The 14,119-nt window shown below is 39.0% G+C and overlaps 1 protein-coding gene across 9 annotated transcripts in view; it reads right to left on the bottom strand.

The window, feature by feature from the left end:
- The window catches only part of LOC136424279 (protein scribble homolog), an 89,301-nt gene extending 75,397 nt beyond the window's left edge, over positions 1 to 13,904 (bottom strand). For all 9 annotated transcript variants that reach the window (XM_066412818.1, XM_066412820.1, XM_066412822.1 and 6 more), the window contains exons 1-3: positions 13,579 to 13,904; positions 8,477 to 8,594; positions 4,520 to 4,598 (exon numbers count right to left, since the gene is read on the bottom strand). In XM_066412818.1, the coding sequence (XP_066268915.1) occupies positions 4,520 to 4,598; positions 8,477 to 8,594; positions 13,579 to 13,740 (359 nt within the window). In that variant the 5' untranslated portion in view covers positions 13,741 to 13,904. The remainder of the gene's footprint in view (positions 1 to 4,519; positions 4,599 to 8,476; positions 8,595 to 13,578) is intronic.
- Between the last annotated feature and the right edge of the window lie 215 nt (positions 13,905 to 14,119).

Below are 14,119 nucleotides of genomic sequence, written 5' to 3'. Positions count from 1 at the left end.
CGGGGAAATACGGTAGACATTTTTTCCTTGTTGAATTCAGCCAAACTGCGCATTTTAGAGGCTTATGGTGGCAACAAACGGTTCGGGCTAGTTGAGGCAGGACGGTGTGGCCTGAAAACAAAATGTTTTACCGGCCGATGCCCCCGTCAGAAGTCCGACGAATACAGAATTCTCCACTGCACTGCGGGCCGAGCCGGGCCGGGCCCTGCCGCAAACTCGTAGCCAAACATTCCTGGGTTCTTTATACCCACGCGGCGCACACGCGTACGATCGACTACCATCGCAGTACAAAAACTGTCACAGATAACTACATCAGAGGACAAAAATATCGCTTAAACTACGATGTAGGGCACTGGTCTGGACCGTTATGACTTCAAACTTTCGTGATCTCTGACACTTCCTGTCCACATGTTCGCTGGTGGGCTGCTCCTGTCCGGGCCGTCACGGGCGAGTCGGAAAGCAATAAAAGGATTATTTAGCTACTTCGCACCTATTAGATAGCGATTAGTGGACATCAAACGAGATAGCGAGCCCCGACAGGCTCCGTCGATGGCAGAATGTACTCCCTCCGTAGCTAACTCCCTTGGCACACTATTCACTCTATTACGGCCAATTTTTACTATTTTTCCAGCCATCCGGCGGAGCCTGGTAGAGGCTACTTATGGGAAAGAGTATGGCAATTAAACACATATCACTACCAGTGGAATAGCTCCCTGTTATAGTGACTGCACAACTGTGTGGCCCAAGGGCTGTAGAAACAAAGATAGGCACCGCCCTAATCACCATATGGTGTTGGAATGACTTCAACTGAAGTGAGGGACGTGTAATATTTGACATGTAGTAGCCCAATGGGACAGAAATAATCGAACAGGATCTTTACTATATGATTAAATATGAAACTTATTTTTCACGCTGAATGCCAACACAAGCCTGGGTGACTTTCTACATTTGAATTCATGGCCACTCATTTTTTGGAAGACAGCCCAGTGAAAAAATGTTAAAGTCTTCAAATTGTAATAAGTTATACATTAATAAGAAACACATAAAGCTTATGAGGGGATGATTTGAAATTATGGCAATTATTTCAGTCAGTCGTATAGAAATGTGACAGAAATTGTTTTATATTTGGCACCTTGGTATTCAGACTAGTTATAGTCATGCCTTCATATAACATAACGGATTTATTGACATTTATTGATGATATGGACATTAATGTGGAAGAAATTTCACTAACAAAGACTCACGCAGACATGGTTGTGGAATTATTGATTGTTAAGGATGGCAGTGACTCTACAATCAAGACTCATTAGAATGTGGATATTGTGTGTCCTGATTGTTGGAATGGCTGGTAAATATGTCAAAATAGGGGTGGACCAAAATGATTGTAGGGGTGCTCACATTTAGAAACCTTTTTCAGCTTGTCATTATTCCCTGAACTTCTTTTTGTTTGATTTTAATCTGTCAGTTTGTTCTTGTGCAACCTATCATTTTATGTTCTCATAGAGATGAAATTTTCAAAGATACTGATAATACAGAAAACAGATTCATAATCTAACTATGTAACCCTTCAAAATTCATATTCTCATAACTTTTAAACCACACTACATACATTATCATTTCATCATTCATATAAAGGAAGTTAAGTTTGAGTATTCCCAAAAGATTCCTAGTTTAACCATGACCTAAGAAGCCTTTTGAATAATTCATTCTTCTTCTATCTTCAACGCACACATATGTGCATGTAACATATAACCACAGAGTAACAAGCTTCTACAGTAGAGACTTGACTGATTGCGCTCAATCCTCTGGGGACGAACATAAATTATCGGCAGACGCTGGGCTACCCGACTGAAATAACAAGTTATTGATTCCTGCATACCAATACCATACAGAGGGGAAAACGTGTCCGCAACCGAACATCGGGGAAAGGCAGTGATGCCTTTTTTTGGTACACTTAAAATTTTCATGATCCTAACAACGTTTACATATACAGTACAGTCAAACCTGTGCTAGTGACCACTTCTACATAAGATCCACCGATGGCTATTGTGACCACTTTTTGGTAGTCCCTTAGATATTTTTTCCCATTGACACAAACATTAACTGCTTGAGAGCCCTGTCAACAGTGACCACCTGCCTAAACAGACCAGATTTTATCAGTCCCCTGTGTGGTCTTCTTGGGCAGGTTTGACTGTACTGTGCTTCCAAGGCGGATCAGAATAACAGACACACCCCAACCCCCCCTAATGTTACGCACCCTCTGGTAGAATATACATAAACTGAAAAACATAGACACATACCAGTGTTCTCACCAGGATTTTTTCACAGTGTAGGGGTCAGGTACAGAAGACCAACTAAATTGCGTGGTGCAAGTCACTTGCGGCGTGCCAAAGACATGATAACGGTTGGGAGTGTGGCATCTTCCCACACAAAATTTTGAAATTCATAACCAAATAAGACACTATTTCCTGCATTTTGAAGGATAAATATTGTGAAGTTAAGTTTTTCCTCTGTCACATCCTCATTCTAAAGCCAAATATGACCTTTTTATTAGACTTATGAAGGTTCTTCCCAGAAAGAAACACCCCTATGCTCATTGAAACACAGCATCGGGGTCCAGATCACAGCATCGGGGGTCCAGATCACAGCATCGGGGGCCCCTATGCTGAAAAGGCCTGGCGAGAACACTGCATACACAAGCCAAAAACAACACTTCATCCTGATGTAAGTATCCTCTAGGCAAACAAGACCATAGAACAGACAGACAGACACACAGACACACCCAAAACAATATCTCCATTTTTCATAGAGATAATTATCTAAGGAATACTAGAACCCCCCCCCTCCTGTCTTAGGCTTGAATGGTTTATCCCCAGTCCTCTGAAAGTGAGTGAAACCAATCCCTTGATGAGTCTTTCCCAAACCATCGTTCCAGCAGAAAATTTGACCTTACCTTTTAACAAAGCACTTCAGCTCTTGGAAAAGTCTTGATACATGAGAAACATTACAAGGTGCAAGATGACAACCATAAAAAGTATCAACCCAACGACCCCCAATTACCTCTACAGGTGGTATGGGCCACCGCAATCATTCACCTGCTAGTAATGGACCATACCAATAACAGGAAAATACAGGGGGACGTAGTGTAGAGAATTTAAAACTCTATCACATCTTGCACAAAAGCAAATCCATCAATATAAAATGCTGCCTTACAAGTAATTACGATCAAAATGCTTCTACATGTATGACCATAGAAAATAGATTATTTTACAATCATTGAAATGATTAAAGGTGGAAAGACTACAATAGTTTAGATCTATCCCTATAATATCATGACTTACACCTGTTTGTGTTTGACATTTCTTAACTTTTATTCAGGTACTTTGTATTGTTTTGACATTTTACAAATTGCTGTTATTGCACCAAATTACTTCAGCGAGTTTGAGTTTCATTGATTTGACTCTGAAAATAGTTGAGAGTGGATTGATTGTAACAGTGCTGATTTCTGTGATGCAAACGACAACCTGAACAGCATACAAACGAGGTCCTCGTCTAATTGTTTACTCTAACCCTGCCTTGAATACAATTGTTTACCTAAAGCTTTATCAAGTGTTGTTTATGCAAAATCACAAGCCTACCACCTTGTTAGGTATTGTTACATGATTGGTTTTGGTTCTTATGTAAATAGCTCTAGTTGTACACACCCCATTGTGGATACATTTACACAACTGTATGCCAGTTTGGATTCAGTTGTTTCTTGGCTGTTCAGGAATTGATGATTTGCAATGACCACATTCAAGACACCAACTTTACCTTACCCATACCGTTTTATATAAAACCATGCTAGAAATAACAGTACAAATTCCGGAAATACTGTTTTACAAGGAAGCATAGATGATACATATATTGTAAAAATCTTTAAATCGCTATCAATATAAATGCTATCACTGGAAAAATTAACTTGTTCATGATACTAAAATCACTGGGTGACCCAGACATTTCATACATAGAAAACACCAAGAATTGAAACATAAAATTACTTGAAACAGTCATATCACAATACCAAGTGTTATATTATATGGTATTTTCATCATGTGCCTGCTGTATGATCACAACTTTTGTACAGGAATAAAACCATAATACTGTATACACATGTATGTGTGTAGCCTGTGTTATACAATCTCTCTGTTAAAGGCTGATTGGGCCCCCTCCCTTGACCAGTAGAAGGGCTGCTAGAAGAAGCTTGCACAAGGTAGCAGTTACCCAAGCAGGAACTGGATAGATTTTTTCAAAAGACCATTTTTCAAGTAGCATCCACTACGTATACCTTCTGTCGGTGACTAAAAAGAAGTGGATGCTCCCTGAAACGTCTGATTGTTTTCCTAAATCTATCCAGTTGTTTGAATAACTTACGCATCTTATTACCTGGATGTCGAGCCTTCATCGACGCGCTATAAGTATAACTTGATTTGTCAGGCTATGTATGTGTGTATTGTGAGTACGTTGTCACATGACTTACTTTGCGATGGGGTTTCCACTGAAGTCCACAACAGACAGAGACTTGCAGAACTTGATGTTTTCTGGGATGTCTGGTAGATCTATAGGTACAGAAAAATAAAATAGTCAATTCTTTTATTTCACAGGGATTCAATTTTGTGGTACAATGGAAAGGAGTCTTTGGCAGTTTAAACAACAGTTGAACAAGTAGTAATATAATGGAGACACAAAATCATGTGTCATGATTTTGCATTTGAGGTCACTGTAAAAACAGTAAAACTACAACCATCGCAAACATTTCGGTACATCATGCAAAATTGCATTGCGACTTATATATACCTGAAGCTTAGGATTACAAGTGTTGCTACCAAAGTTACATGTTCATAAAATCTCACTTGCAAATTCCAATTTTTGCATTAAATAACATGGTGCAACAAATGCTTGTTTGCTGAAGCGGGGATGCCATTTCTCATTTGCAAGCAAATTAAGTCCATGGGTGTAAAGTAATAAAACAGGATAATCTATCAAAGTATAAAAACTATCCTAGAAGAAATCCCTCAGTAACTCAGTATTTCTTAGGTGTGCAGCAAACCTCCATTCTTTTCCTTTTCCATTCTGGGTAACTAAATGATGAATCTTTCATAATCTTCTTTACTTGAAACTGCTCCTAAAATCTCCCCACTTTCCCTCTGATCCTTCCTGCTTATCCCTAACCACAGGTCCCCCTCTAGCTACACCCTCCTCAATTCCACCTACTCAATCACTTCAGTGTTTCCCAGCTCTGAGGATCCCCAGGTGATTTTCCCAACGCAAAAGGTGAAGGCCGTGACGAATGCTGCAACACTGGCACAGTAGAAAAGTCACTGATTCTTGGGCTAAATCAGTTTGTAGGGATTAAGGTTTCCTTTTGATCTCAAAACTCTGCTTGAATTTGAAAGACAGCATAACAGCCATACTAGGGATGTCCCTGTAGCTCAACTGCCTGGTAGCAGCCTCACAGTTGAGCTCCTGGTTCAAATTAGTTGCTAAATGGAAGACTTCGGTTTAAAGGAAAGGAAATCTTGGTTGGGGCTGCACCCATCTTTCGGAAGGGACGTAACATGGGGGGGGGGGGGTCCTGTGTTCAAACGTTTGAGGAGTTGCTTCGAGCATGTTAAACTGGTAGATACAGGGTTACCAACCCCTCCCTGTAAAAATATACCCAACTAAAGATACAACAAGGAATCTTGCTGCCCTGCGTGCCACTAGGTGAACAACTACAGCCATACTACATCATCTACTTTTCATTTGTTAATTCATTTCCATACAAAATATTACATGTACAACAAAAAAGAGATAATTTGAACGACAACTGTTATCTTTATACTTTTAAAAAGAAAAATGTAATGCCACGAAAAAAGAACTATTTTCACATGGCCTGACCATATCCACCCACAGGATTACTTCATGTCCCACCTCCCCATTGAAATGTAACAACCCTTCCTATTTTCTTCATTACTTGAATCCATAGATTCTGTTGTAACTTGTCGCCTACACTGTGACCCACCCACCCACATACACACTCTACTTGGAAACATGCCTACATTTTATGTCACAGGATGTAAATCTTGTCAAGTTTCCGTCATCTAAAATGTCTTCAAGCATAAAAACTCTTTGTAAAGATTTTTAGACATAACTATCAATGTTAATACATGGACTTTGGTTTCAAAGACTGCCAGATTTGGAATACATAGTTTTAATTACAGGACAAAATTTGTAGAATCTGGGTTTGCCTTGAAAATCAGTATAATAGTTTCATGTACTTCTTGTTGAATTCTTTTATTGTACATTACTATACATTTGAGTTCCTATATAAATAATAACTTCCTGCCTACACTGTGACCCACACACCCACAACAACAATCTGCTTGGAAACATGCCTACATGTTCTTGGAAACCTGCCTACATCTTTTGTTCAACAGGGAGAAAAACACTTCAAGTTTCTGTCACCTAAAATGTCTTACCATCAAAAAGTTTTCCATTTTTTTCAGACATACCGTAACCAACTTAGATACTGGATTTTGTATATAACTATTTTAAGTACATTTCAGTTCACCATAAGAATCAGTAAAATTGTTTCTTGTACTATTTGTTCAATTCCTTTACAAATGTATTACATTATTATACAATGAGTCCCTACAATTTAAAAAAATCTACCCTCCTTTTTCCTTCAATTTCCAAAAGCTAGTGATTTATTTGTTCCAAAATTTCCTTCACAACAGGCTTTACAATCAGACCCTTCTCACCCTTGATCTTCAGACAAATTGCAGTACTTGTCTTCTATTCCTGATTCAGATTTTTATGTGGATTTCCTGAGCCAAAAGTCATGACTTTTACCTCCCCCTCCCTAACAATACTGTAGTACAGTACATTCATTTATCTTTATTTGCAGGGATGTAATTTTCCGGTAGAAGGGAATGGAAGTTTTTGCAGGACTTCAAGTTCGTGGTTAAGATAATAAAACAGTTCTACAAATTTGGAAACCTACATTCAGTGTTATGGATTCACAGTGGAAGGTCACTGAAACAAATAAGACCACCGTGAACATTTCAAGACTTACAGTAATCCTCTAATGTCCTGGGGCACATTCCTGAGTACACAGTCATCTGTTAAAAACTTTCCTGCCAACTTTTGGGTCCATGGTTTACTGTGTGTGGTATATGTGGGAAGAATTGATCTTCCAGAGTTTGGACTACGGGATGTACCATTCTTCAACTGGGGGTGAAGTTAACTCGTTACTACTTACTAATTAATTAAATAAATGGGAGCAATGTTTCACTTTAATTCTTTTATCAATAAATGACCAGAAAAACACAAGAATTTTGTCCTTTCAACAATACTTGAAGTTGAAGAGCCATATCATGTTCTGATCACTCCCTTGATCAACACTGAACCATCCCTTGATAAAGCCAAAATATCCTCTTATCCCCTCCCTTAGACAGTATTGAACCATCCCCAAAGAAAAAGCCAAAACATTCTCTTGTCTCTCATCTTAGACCCCCTTTCAATAGAAGGCATTCACTGAGCATACAGCAACCAAATTCGATTTTGAAACCTTTGATTTTGCAATTGAAATATAATACAAGATGACAAAGAATGATTTGAAAGAAAAAGGGTCAACAGGTAGAGCCATCATTCTTTCAATCGTTGTCCTACCCTCACTACAATACTGTACCACCCCTAGATGTAAGTTTTGCCATGCTATTGTTTCTACTCTGAGAAGACGGAAATCGAGTGGTATCAAATACTGGACCACTTGGGAAGTAACATTCCACAAGAAATTCCAGGGAGATCAACTGATATGGATTTTCCCACCACAGAATCAAGATTTAGATTCTGCACATGCCATACGGTATTTACGTGCTATGAGCAAAATCAAGCATATAGAAAGGTTTTAAAGGTGTAAATTTGGTTGTGTACCTAAATCCTGGACCTGTAGTCCAGACCTGAATAGTGGTGTACCGGTACCTCTAAAATTGTTCAGGTACACAGCTCTAGGTGTTAACAAGGGCTGTCTCCAGCTTTAATTTTTTTCCATCCCACTAATACTGTCCATATACTGTAAATTCTTTTAAGTTTGTGTGGTTTTTATTTCACGCTAATGCGAAAATGGAGTGTTCGCGATGGTTTTAAGTTCGCGGCAGCGCTATAGTCCCATACTGCTACAGCATTGGATGAAAACGTGCGCGGTTGTTTTAAGTTCGCGGTGAAACAGTCGCCACGAAAACTGCGAACATAAAACCACTGCGAACATTTCTGCATTTACAGTAGTTGATTTTCATTGTTAAATCTGTCATTTTAAGCTTCTGAGACTACATTTTCATGAAGTTTGGATTTTTTTGGACAGCCGGGTTTAAATATCTATCCTGGGACGAAGGGACAGGTCCTGGAGACAGCCTTGGTGTAAATGATTTTAGATAGTGCTAAAATTGGTCCTTACCGTTTCGTGAACAGTCCAGTTCCATGAGTGACATGAAGTTGGAAATCTCGCCGGGGAGTCGCAGCAGTTCATTGTCGCTGATGCTCAACTTCCGCAGGTTCATCAAACGGAAAAAAGGCTGGGGGAGGAAAAACACAACATCAAGAATTTTCAAAAACAAATCAATCTCTACTACTGGATAAGATTCAGAGATCGCTTCCAGACGTTTTGAGTGACATCCATCACTCTTCTCCAGCATCACTAGAATGAACTGGCAAAACGAACCAATACTAGTACATTTAATGGGAGAAAACATCATCATAAGAAACAGATCTATTAAGAATTGTATTGCAACATGTTTTGTTTCCACAACTTTGTTATATAGGGCAGTGCCCATCTCCATTTCTATAGCCCTTGGGCCACACAATTGTGCAAGCACTACAGCAGGAGCCTGAGGTAAGTCCACAGGTGCCGAGTGCTAAGCAAAGAAAGCAGTACTAGTATGTACCAATTATTTAAATCTTTGAAGTTTGACATGGCCTAAAGGCAAAGCAAGGCAAAAGCTCTTCATACCTAGCTACCCACTCTATTTCAAGGGCTATTTCAACACGGAACATGTAAAGGATTTTTTTGCCATAACATTTTCACAACTTTTACATCACATTACAGCTGAAGTTTATATGTGACATCTATGACTGTCATAAGCTTCTTTTTCCCAAGAATGAAACTCACCAGTGACTGTGTAAACTTAAGTAAAAACATACCGGTATGCAATGGTCCATGATTCACATTGTTTCATTCTGGCTACAGCTTTAAGTCCAAATGCCAAATTCCATGATACATGGCATGTTCCCAGCCAATTTCCTAGGGACACAATTTGTTCCATATCTAGCCTTTTAAGCTGATGTATTTATATTGACAGGTAGAAAGGGCAATTTCTAAACTATTGCTGAGTAGAAATATGACAAACTTTGATATTAAAACCTTCCAGTAATAATTTGTAAAAAAGAAAGTTTGATACTGTATGATTGATAGTTAGGTAATAAAATACATGTGTATTAAAATAAAACACTCTAAGCTGAAAAGAAAACATTTTCATATTTTTCTTTGAACAGATTTTTAAATGCTTCATGTAGCTATTTGTATACTATAAAACAAAATACTGTGCCCAAAATCATTGTCAAGTCACAGCTTGGGCGATGGTAACAAATCCGTCTATCTTTTGTTGAACACAAATTCAATCTGCGACACATCAAAACCAAGGTAGGCTTGGTTACATTGACGCGATCATTCAATCGGCTATTTGATTTGTTTCTTCTGTGTGGTATCATTCCCAATATGTGGTGTACAATATCATTCAAGAGCTAGAAATACACATACGCAACCTGTAAGTTTAGGTCAATTTCGTACATGTGGGTACTAGGTGTTGCCCAAATGAAGGACAAGTTTGATTATAGACCCTCTAGCAAGATTCTAGGGTACTGCAGCAGAACTTCTGGTTTTGGTGTCTCATATTCTAAACATGATATGGGCAGATAGCTCTTGGCCTGGGGGAGAAGTGTTACTGGCTTGGCCATCCTATCAGCACTATTGGGAACTGCAGGGGCCTTTTTGTTGGAGATTTTAGAAGAGAACAATTTAAGAAGGAGTTCATGGATTTTCATGATTTTGTGGTCTGCTCACAACAGTTGTTAAAAAAATTATCATCTAAGAAGCAAACCAAGATTTATTTCCAGAAATTCTTTTTACAAATCACAGGTACAATTTCTGACAACACACAATAATGCGGGTAACAGTAATAGAAGGATTTCGAGTCCTGCAAGTGCAAATTTCTATCTATCAGTGCAGCTCTGTTCTAGCGCCATTCCAAGGGCAAATGGAATCACTGTCATTATCTATGGACCAGGTAATAATGAAAATGGCCGGAACATGAGATTGGGTGTGATGGGGAGGGTGACATCAGTCTCTCTGTGGGTAACATACGTGCAGAGGTCATTTAGATGTTATGGATATCCCGGTAGCTCAACTGTTAGCAGCCTAACAGTCACAGTTGAGCTCCTGGTTCTAATTGATTGCTAACTGGGAGACCCCAGGTTCAATCCTGGGTCAGGACATTTCAGTTGGAGCTACACCCCTGTCCCGTCTTCGGAAGGGATATAAAACTGGAGTCCCGATTTTGAGGAGGTGCCTCAAGCAATATCACTATTATTAGAGGGAAAGGGCTAGCAGACACAACGTTGGGACCTGTCCATATTTAAACTCAGTACCTCCAGGTTCTGAGTCAACAACCCTTACCACTAGGCCACCATGCAAATGTGTTTTTTCTTCATAGAATACACTTAATTGAATTGACCTGTGACCTGGCATTGGACACCTATGAAAAAGCGGCTCCGGCCAATAGGGTTACCCTGGCTTAATAAAAGTTATTGATTAATTGATTGATTGATTGATATTGACCTGGTCAGTGATGGTCATCAGGGTTCACTCTGTTGGGCCGAAATTTAATCTTTAAAAGTTATCCTCCATGGAACTAGACAAATACCATTCCGTGTTTGACATAATGCAAAATTTAGTTTTGCAAAATGAAGTGCACACACACAAGGTAGTTGTCACTCAAGCAACTGGATAGATTTTGGAAAAGTATGGGGTTTATAGTGCACAAAGGACCTCTTTCTAATGTATCCAGGTCACTGTGATAAAAATATGTCTCGCTTCAGTACGATGTTAACTTATATTGTTGAACAGTAGTGGACGGAATAATTCGAACATGGAAGCAACAAAAGTTGCAGATGGATTGAATTCATACTTAGAGGACTCTCATAAACTATATATAGGGCTCAAAATACATGCAAATATATGTACATTTTACATCAATGAACGTTAGACATCCAGGTAATAAGATCTAGATATGCAGGGTAACAGTTACTCATGCAACTGGATAGATTTTGGAAACGGTCAGACGTTTCTGGTAGCATCTTTAACAGTCAGAAAGGCAGTTGATGCTACCTGAAACGTCTGACCGTTTCCAAAATCTATCCAGTTGCATGAGTAACTGTTACCCTGCATATCTAGATCTTATTACCTGGATGTCTAACGTTCATTGATGTAAAATGTACATATATTTGCATGTATTTTGAGCCCTATATATAGTTTATGAGAGTCCTCTAAGTATGAATTCAATCCATCTGCAACTTTTGTTGCTTCCATGTTCGAATTATTCCGTCCACTACTGTTCAACAATATAAGTTAACATCGTACTGAAGCGAGACATATTTTTATCACAGTGACCTGGATACATTAGAAAGAGGTCCTTTGTGCACTATAAACCCCATACCACTGTTGTCAACCTGACAATACAAGTGTTCCATTCATAGCCTGAACATAATGGAATAATTATCTGCGTTTTAGTTCACATCAATACATAGACTTTCATTCATCTTTGAATGTGCAAAATATATTTATATATGTGGTACATATCTGACCAGTTTAATTTAAGATGTATGTTAAACCTGTTTTTATAGCAAATTTGTATCTTAAATCAACAATCTTCAGAAAGGTTGTCTGTTGGCAATAAAAAAGGCGTTCAACAATTTTCAGAAATTTTCACTTTGAAGCTGATACCAGTTGATCATGGTCATAAGCTCATAACAATTTGTCAATAATATTCAATAATTCATAGTAAAAAATCTACATTTTTTTTAATGTATTCCAAATACTGACTGTAAATCCATATAATATTGCAGTTGGTAATTTTAGTGGTTGGGGGAAAATGGAGTAGTTCATGGCATTTAATTTTAAATTAACAGTGGGAACAAACATCACTGTCTCAAATGTAAGTGATCAAATATTAGCCATGATGAAATTTTAACGATTAACTAGTGACCGTTAAAGTGGCTAAAAATAAGTTACCTTTAACTAATCAAGAATTATAGCCCATGAAGTCAAAATTAGTTGTGTTGTTTTGGAATTGGCATTTCCTGTTTAGAATGACTAAAAATTGGTCGATTTTTGTATTTATGAATAACTATATATATTTTATATAACATTGCAACAAACATTTAAATCCACCCTAATGAAAAAGACATGTTCCTGTTTAAAACACTGCAATTGTTCTATTTTTACCCCTGGGCTAATTAGAGTGGCTAAGCCTAATTGTTTCCTAGTATAACAAAGCCCAAAACAGGAATGTACCTTACAGATGAATTAACAATAAGGAAGTAGTGCATTTTTTGCATACCTTCTTTCTTTTAGCTTCAAATGAGTCAGATGAAAAGTCCTAAAGCCAAGTCATGATGATATTTTACCCCAAAAAAACTCAGAACCATAAAAACTCCAGAACAATTTCAGAATTTCCTCATTGATTTTATAATTTCACAGTCTGCTCTTCTCTATCATTCATTATTGAGCAAATTTCAAAATAAACTGAAACACAAAACTTCTTTGACCCTTTGTTTTTCTTCCCTTTTCAATCCTTGCACAATGTTTTATTCTTCCAGTTCGATTACATAGACAATCTACAGATAAATGAGTTTACACAGTAGACGATGCGTTGTAAGAAAAACAAATAATTTAGCTACTGTTGATTCTTTTACTAAGAGGAAGCAAAAGGTGGTATAATATTGTTGTGTTTCATGAAAAAAAGCCATATACAGGCAAAATTTTACCCACTGATGTGGAATCACGCCCATTTGAAGAATATCATCGTACTTTTGATTGTCTGTTTTCTTTGAATTCAAGCGGAAGTCACTTTTCTAAAACGGGTGTAAACAAGGTGGGGAGGGGGGCAAGGTTTCTCCTCCAACTTTCTACCTCGTAAATAACCCAAAATTGGCACCAAATCTTGTTAAGAACTCGGAATCTATCACTCAAATTACCTGATAACTCGGCTCTCTGAGGGATTTCGCGTCTTATGAAACATTTAGCGGGTCTGCATTTGCATATTTACGGTATGAAATTTAGGAGGGAAAAAATGTGGGTTAGTCGATACAAGCCGAGTCTATGGGGGGTGCAGGAACAAGCTGTGAGGGGGAGGGGGGCGGTGAGTTCTGTGGAAAACGTACACCATACAGTAGCCTATCTGAGGCTTCTACGGTAAATACAGAAGAGTTAGGGTGTGTTCTTACCCTGGGTAGTTCTCTGATCTGGTTGCCATCCAGGAGAAGCTCTTCCAAAGTACGAGCGTACCGATAGATGTCATCGGGAACCACCAAAAGATTACAGTGCCGTTTGTCCACGTACTCAACCTGCCTGTTACAGGCACGGAACAGAGGGATGCACTTGAACATGGCTGCTGCTGTGTGGGTCCGGGGCAGCCCGGGGGAGCTGAGGGAGACCTTTGCGGGCCCAAAACGGCGGAAGGCGGCGACAGTTTTTCCAGCCCAGCTCGGATAATGGAGGCGGTTTGTCTGCGGAGTCCCGAGACGTCAGCTGCCCCGGCATGCACCGCGCACCACGCCCTTCCGGAAGGAGCAGAAGCGCCACCGGGCGGACAATCTCAGTACGGCAGTTTTCTTCAGTTCTTGTCCCTGAAGATTACACTAACCTGGCATGCAGGATCATGCAGGGTTCCAATGGATAAGTCGGGCTCTATTCGGAACAGAAGAACTTTCCGTTTATTGGCTAATCAATCTCCTACCGGGTGCCATAGAACTTTATGCTAATTGC

This window comes from Branchiostoma lanceolatum, chromosome 18 (genome assembly GCF_035083965.1).
Source record: "Branchiostoma lanceolatum isolate klBraLanc5 chromosome 18, klBraLanc5.hap2, whole genome shotgun sequence".
In the NCBI taxonomy this organism is placed as follows: Eukaryota; Metazoa; Chordata; class Leptocardii; order Amphioxiformes; family Branchiostomatidae; genus Branchiostoma; species Branchiostoma lanceolatum.
Note: the sequence above shows the minus strand (reverse complement) of the source record. Positions and strands in the feature narration are given on the sequence as shown.